Genomic DNA, 7,581 nt, shown 5'->3' with positions numbered 1-7,581 from the left:
CTCAAAAAAGAGATCTTACTACTTACTAACTAGACACATACAGTGGAAAGAGGCTGGCAAGAGATTTCTCTAATAATTAATGATGTCATAGAATATTTTAAGTTTACAAAAAAAAACCTTTCTTCATAATAATTCTCTGATGTGATTATCCTCATTCTACAGAAGAAATAACTGAGGTTCGGAAAGGCTCTGTGTCATAGGGCTCTAAGTGAACGAATGGGTTGGGACTTAAAATTGAGTCTTTGGTTTAAATGACACGTGTTCTTTCTAGAATGTCAGGGTACTTTAGCAGACTACAGAAATCATCTGCCTCATGGTACAGATGAATATAATGCAACACCCTTCACACTGGCCCACTCATAGCCAGGTTCTCTGTCCCCATGGCCTTGAAAAGAACACCTGTAAGGGGCAAGATTTATGTTAGACTTTCATCACTCTCTCTGTCTGTGGGATTATTTGTCCTGCCAGGGATCTCCCAAATGGAGTTGTGGTTCTTCTGCCTAAAATTCATCCTTAGTGTTCTTATAACCTGATGTGAGGCTGAATCCCTGTGGGGAAAGTAGTGGTGGTGGCATGGGTGCAGTTGGAGCCTTCCTGAGCCTCATAGGAAGACCTGTGTAAGGTTTTCCCTCCAGCTAATTTAATAGGAAGGATTTTCTGGATATAGGACTCTTTTACTCTAAGATGAGGAAAGACTTTATTGACCCTTTCAGTGCCCCTCGTAACTTGATCTAAGTACTTTCCCACTTTACTCCCCAGATGTGCTTTTTAATTGTTGTAACCATAGTGTCCCTTCTCCCTCTGCTCGTCCAAGTTCTCATATTCATCCTTCATAGCCTACTCCTTCCCCTCAGGAGAAGACACAGGAAATGGAGTTGGGTGAGGGTGACAAAGATCTGATGAAGAGAAACCAGGGACTGAGAGGTAGGTAAACCTGAGGGAGGAGATTTGTTGGCTCTATTGATGGATGGTCCCTGCTAACTGCCAGCCCATTAATGAGCCTCCAGGGATCCTTCCTAAGGAGACCAAATGCTTTTCCCAATCTATGTCTCAATTTCTTCAACTTGAGCATAGAGCTTTGAGGTCATTGTCCCAGCTCTGGTTGTCCCTACTGAATTCTATTAGATAATTGTCGGTGGAGGGACCGATGTCAAATTATGCAGTATAGTAAGGACTCCCAAGGCACAGAGATAAGAAATGGAGTACCATGTGAGGAACAGCAACTAGGCCAGTGCATCTGAATTGTGTAGTACATAATGGAAAATAACACACAGGGATGTTGGAAAGGTAAGAAAGACCATGTTATACCGAGATTTAAATTCCAAACAGAGGCCTTTATATATGGTCCTGGGTGGGGGCAATAGAAAGCCAGTAGTGTTTGTTGAGTAAGGGGATTGACACAGTCAGGCATATTGCTTTGGCTGCTGAGTGGATGAGGGATAGTGGTGGGGGGAGAGAAATGTGAGGCTGGAAGACTAATTGGAAGGCTATTGTAGTATTCCAGGTGAAAAGTAATGAGAGTTTGAATGAGGGTTGGCTATAACATGACTTTCTTCCTGTCTAGAAAACCTTATTCTCCCTGGATCCCACTTTCCTGTGTCATTCTGGGGACATCTCTGCTACAGTTTCCAGGATGAAGAGCTTGATCAGCAATGAGGTAAGTATAGTGGGCTGGGGAAGATCCTACAAGTATTTGCTGCATCCAACTATTTGTCCTTCAGTAAGTCACTTGGCCATTCTTCCTGTAGTGGCAGAAATTTCATCATCCCTGGGCATGTAATATTGATCAGCTGTGCTGTCTTAGCAAGCAACTCTGGTCCCACATTGGAGGTGGAGTAGAGAAACCAAAGTACTCACTGTGACAAAAAGCTAGGTTTTCTCCCTGGCCTGGCTTGCTAGCTGTCCAAGTTTGGATACATCACTTACTGTCTCTGGGTTTTAATTTCATTATCACTAAAATAGGGTTCACTGAATTTTAGTTAGATGTAGTCTCAGCTATTGCTACCTCCTAGTCCAACTCATATCTGACAATGAATAATAATATATTACTCAGCATTGTTGTGAGAATCAAATAAGATAGTAAATTTTTATTCTTGTGATTCAGTATTTGGTTTTAATGGCATTCTCAACAGATATATACATATAATATGTATATATGTGTCTGTACATGTATACATATATGTTAACTATACGTTTTACATTTAAAATACATAATATATATTCTTTTAAAAATATATATTCTTGAAAATTCTTGAAAGTAAAAGACTTTTATATCTATATCTGTATACACACAACACAGTCACACATACATATATCACCTTCTTTGTCTATTTTCAAATAGTTTGTATTCTTCCTGAAAAGGCAGGACAGGCTAATCATGCAAAACACTCAATGGTACATTTACAAAGTAGTAGAACAGGAAGAAAGGACATTGGGTTCCCCTCTTCCTACACCATCTGGACTAGCATCATTAGCCTTGGGACCAGACAGCAAGATAAGGGATCATAAAATTTAGAGCTAATAGTAGCCTTAAAGATCATCTTCTCTGACTTCCTTGTTTTACTAATGCAGAAAATAAGGCCTCCAGACATTAAGGACCATGTAGGAGGCATTCAACAAAAATGTAGCAGAGCTAGCATTTTAACATGGGATCAAGCTACCTAATATTCATTTATTCATCAAAGTTATTGAGGTCTTTTGGGCCAGGCACTGTAGTAGGCATCAAGGATGAAATAATAACTAAGATGCAATCTCTACCCTTAAAGAATTTAGATTTGGATACTAAAGAAGTAAAGAATTTAGATAGTTGAGACATGGGCACAATTCCATATCTTCCACAGAAGGCATCATGTGCTAAGTTCCATAAATGATGAAAAAATAACATGGGAAAAATTTTCAGAAGAGGAAATCATTTTAAGCTGGGGAGGTGAGGGAAGGCTTCCTATAGGAGGTGACATTTAAACTAGATCTTGAAGAACTGGTTACATTTTCATAGGTGGAAACTGGAGAAAAGGTTATTGGGGGAAGAAGAAATTGGCATCAGTCAAAGAGTGGAGGTAGAAAAGCAGCAAGTTAAGAGGGGGTAATATATTAGGTGCCTCATGTGTATATACATGGAAGAATTTATCCCCTGGGTCAAGCTGTGGTATGTGCAAATAAAGATAAAGAGGGTAGTGAGAAGTTTGGAAGTTTTTCCTAGATTACTTAATATGTGCTTGTAGACTTGAATTGGGAGAAGACATGATAACTGTCTTTGAGTGTTTGAAGGATGATAACATGGAAGATGCATTACACTTGTTGCCGATGGTCCCAGAGGACAGAATCAGGAGCAGTGTATAGAAGCAACAGAAAAGTCAACTTTGACTTAAAGTGAGAAAAAAAATTCTTCTGACAATTAGAACTATTCAGTATTGGAATGTGATGCCTTGGAAGATGGCATATTCCTTTTAATTGGAAGTTTTCAAGCCAAGACTCACTGATTTCTTAGTGATATTGTAGATGAATTTATTGTTCAGATGTAATTTGGCCTTATAGGATTAATAATCCTTTCCAACTTTGATATTCTGTGACTATTGATTGAATTAAAGGAACTTATCTTTTCAGCATAAGTTTTTATTACTTCTGTTTTATAGGTTAGGGCAGGTAGGTGGTGCAGTGGATAGAGCACCAGGCTTGGAGTCAGGAAGATCTAAATTCAAATTTAGCCTCAGACACTTACTAGCTGTATGACTCTGAGCAAGTCACTTAACCCTGGGTTTTGCCTGGGTTCCCCATCTGTAAAATGGGGACACACTGGAGAAGAAAATGGCAAACCACCGTAGTATCTTTGCCAAGAAAACTCCATGCACAAAGTCTAGGAGTCACATAGACTCAGACGTGACTGAATGACTAAACAACAGTTTTATCGATGTAGTAACTAGCTGTGTATTTCCCTACAGCATATTCTATTCTGTTTTCCTTCTTTCTCTTTTTATCCTGTCCCTCCTCAAAAGTCTGTTTTGCTTCTGACATCTGCTTCCCTTAATCTAGCATATGTTTTCCTCAAGTAAACTAATAAGGAAAAACTAGAATGGTAGTTGCCAGTAAACATGATAATTAGAGATGGAAACGAGAAAGCATTTATGAACATTATTGCAAGGCGCATTACTTGACACTGTGCAGAGAAAGAAGAAAGACAACCTTGTTCCTTACCTCACAGAGCTTAGAATCCACAAGTGAGGAAATTACTGGAGCATCAGGTAGTCTGAGATAACGTAGACTGTTAGAAGTCTCAGGAAAAATATAGACCAAGTTTCTAGGAAAATCTGAGGGAGAATATTTTTAGCCAATTGGAATAGGTAAACCCTGGAGGAGGAAGTGGCCTTAGCTGTCAACATTCATTGAAATGAAGAATTTCCAGACAGGTGAGGAGAACATTCTAGGCATGAGGGACAGTAATTTGGGTGAATTTATTGAATTGTGGGGAAATTGGGTATACTTGAATAGCAGCCAAAAGCCCAGTAAAAAACAGGACTGCTGAGTAAGTCAAGTGAAATATTATTAAGTGAGCTGGAAAGGTAAATGGGAGCCAGATGGTGGAGGACCTTAAAGGTGAGACTGAAAGAGGTTGTATTTTATCTCAGAGACAATAAGGATCCACTGAAAGTTCTTTAGCAGGGGAGTGAGTATCAGATTTAAGTATTATTTGGATTATTTGAAGGATGAAGGATGAAAACCAATTTTTAAAAAAATGCTTGGCAAGAGGTCCAACTACGCAATGTGATCCTGAGAACATTTAAGGACAAAACTAGAAAGATAACAGAGAGAAGAAAGATGGAAAATTGCTGCAAATATACACATATGTGAGCTATATACATATATGTATTTATATATGTATGTATACAGATTTTAACATCATAGTACCAGATTGCTTATAGAGGACTTAGAAATGGCACTGAAGAGATCAAAGATGGGAGTACTGACTAGAGTAGATCAATTGCACAAGTGAGATGTTTTTGGGAGAAGTGACACAATTTTGATGTTATTGAGGGATTGATTCATACCTAAAGGGGGAAAGGGAAGATACTAAAGGTATGGGGAAAGAACTTTAGTTTTATTACTACTGCAAACATAGTGGCTAAAAACTTTTGACATATGAGTGCTTCCTATTTCTCTGTCCCTCTGTCACTGTCTAGGGCCTTCTCACATACACATAGGCAAATTTTAGGAAAATAATATAAAAACAAATCAATAGCATACTTGATGACAGTATTAGAAGGGAAGAGGCAAAGTTTTGCAAGCAAAATTCTAGAGTTGACCATATCTAATATGAAAATTATAAAACCACTCTGTCTTGTTCTCCTCAGAATAAGACAGAAATCTTTTGATCCATGTCCAAGATTCTCTTCTCTCCATCTCAATCCATAAACTTATAGGCTTAGTCAATAATTGCTATTAATGATTATGTAATATATTAAAATATTATCAAGTAATAAAGAAATGATAAACAAACAATTACATAATATAAAGAAGGCTGTGACTGGACTCCCAGACAGAGTTACCACGTTGCTTTGGGAAATCCAGGGAGTGAAGCACTACTGACTGGACTCCATTTGTTCTATCTGTTCATAATGTCCATAATTGCTAATCTGGCCTCCAGGGTCTCAGATCCAGTCCTTGGTTTTACCACTCATTTATCTGACTTCTCCCTTTTTACTCACACATTCACAACCTCACCTTCTTGTATCTCAACGTCAGCTCTCAACCTCAGTGCTTATTGTGCCCCAAATCTTTAAAGAAAGTCTTTTGCTTTAGGCAACTGGAAAAGTCAAGCCAAGTGAGTTCCTCTGAATGTCTGAAAATTTGTAGGAACACAGAACTATATCTCTATTATGTTTTCAGCCCTGATAAGAACTTTTTCCTTATATAAATGCTGAAATCTTCCTCTCTGCAGCTTCTGTGTGTTGCTACTCGTTCTGCCCTTTGGGGTTAAGCAAAATCAATCTAATCCCTCTATTACATTACAACTATCCATATATTTAAAGATACCTATTTTTTTTCACCATCTTCTCTTTTCCAGGTTACAGCATCCAAACTATTCAATCAGTAGTCATTTGAGTATAGTCCCTTCAGTATTATGGCTCCGTTTTTGCTTACTCACATTCCTTTTAATGACCAGAGTAATTTCTGTTGTAGTTATTATCCCCTTTCATTTTGCCTCCTTCCCTTCTTTCTTCTTTTTCCCTTGCTTCATTGCTTATTGAATGAACACAAGATAGTGACAATTTCCTGGACAATTAAATATAAATATCCCCCAATTCCCTCAGTTCACAGAACTTTTGTTGTATCCTTTTCTCCTCTCATTCCTTTCTGCAGATCTTATCCTGGAAACAGTTTCATCCAGAAAACCTTACCATGGTCACTGAATTCCTTTTGCTGGGCTTTTCCAACCTCCAGGAACTGCAGTTTGTGCTCTTTGCCATCTTCTTCTGCCTCTACATAATCATCCTGTGTGGGAACATCACTGTTGTTACAGTCATCTTCTTGGAGCACAAACTCCACACCCCCATGTATTTCTTTCTAGGTGTTCTCTCTGTCTCTGAGACCTGTTATACTTTCGTCATTTTGCCCAAGATGCTTCTCAACCTGCTCTCCATGCTGAGGACCATCTCCTTGACCAGCTGTGCTGTCCAAATGTTCTTCTTTCTTTCCTTTGCTATCAACAACTGCTTATTGTTGGGTGTAATGGGTTACGATCGCTTTGCTGCTATCTGTCACCCTCTGCGCTACCCAGTCCTCATGAACTGGATGGTCTGCAAACTACTTGCAGCTACCTGTGGAGTGAGTGGATGCCTGATCTCAATGGTTGGCACAACCTTGGTCTTCATTCTTCCCTTCTGTAACTCTAACAAGATCAACCAGTATTTCTGTGACATTTCACCTCTTATTCACCTTGCCTGTGGTGATACCCATGTCAATGAGATGATCATATTTGTCTGTGGTGTCCTAGTGCTTGTGGTCCCCTTGATTTTTGTCTGTATCTCCTATAGTTTCATTGTCAGGACCATCTTGAGGATTCCATCTACTGAAGGGAAGCAGAAGGCCTTCTCTACCTGTGCCTCCCACCTCATAGTAGTTATAGTCCACTATGGATGTGCATCCTTTGTCTACCTGAGGCCTTCATCCAAGGTCACATCTGACAAAGACCAGTTGGTGACAGTGATTTACACTGTTATCACCCCCTTGCTGAATCCCATGGTTTATAGCCTCAGGAATAGGGATGTGCAGATAGCCATCCGTGAAGTTATCATAGGAGGAAGGCTTTCCCATAAAATCCTATAACTTCAGCATTTCAAAACTCCTGGCAGATAATTGTGTGGATATATACTTGGATATATGGTTGGTGTGGCCATAGCCATGGGTTGAGTGCTATTCTCAGAACTAGATGCTTTTCAAACTTGTATTAGGATTTTTATTTTGACCCATGTGTATTTTCAATAGAAACATTTAAGGAGGCCAAAAGCAAGGCCTCATTTGAGGATGAAATACCAAGAATAGTGTATCATGTATTATGAGGCAGCACGGCCTACTAGATAGTGTTGC

At 39.1% G+C, this 7,581-nt stretch overlaps 1 protein-coding gene across 1 annotated transcript; it reads left to right on the top strand.

The window, feature by feature from the left end:
- Positions 1-380: 380 nt before the first annotated feature.
- Positions 381-7,320, top strand: LOC118846884 (olfactory receptor 10R2-like). The gene is made up of 3 exons (XM_036755570.1): positions 381-401; positions 1,565-1,657; positions 6,355-7,320. The coding sequence occupies exons 1-3, from the start codon at positions 381-383 to the stop codon at positions 7,318-7,320; spliced, it is 1,080 nt and encodes a 359-aa protein (XP_036611465.1).
- Positions 7,321-7,581: the final 261 nt, after the last annotated feature.

This window comes from Trichosurus vulpecula, chromosome 4, assembly GCF_011100635.1.
Source record: "Trichosurus vulpecula isolate mTriVul1 chromosome 4, mTriVul1.pri, whole genome shotgun sequence".
Taxonomy (NCBI): Eukaryota; Metazoa; Chordata; class Mammalia; order Diprotodontia; family Phalangeridae; genus Trichosurus; species Trichosurus vulpecula.
The sequence above is the reverse complement of the archived record's forward strand: the minus strand, read 5'-3'. Positions and strand labels throughout refer to the sequence as shown.

Excerpts from the sequence above, each read along its gene's own strand:
- LOC118846884 (XM_036755570.1), top strand. The coding sequence starts at position 381 with ATGGCCTTGAAAAGAACACCT. Across the intron at positions 402-1,564 it reads TGGCCTTGAAAAGAACACCT|AAAACCTTATTCTCCCTGGA; the intron begins GTAAGGGGCAAG and ends CTTCCTGTCTAG. Across the intron at positions 1,658-6,354 it reads AGAGCTTGATCAGCAATGAG|ATCTTATCCTGGAAACAGTT; the intron begins GTAAGTATAGTG and ends TCCTTTCTGCAG.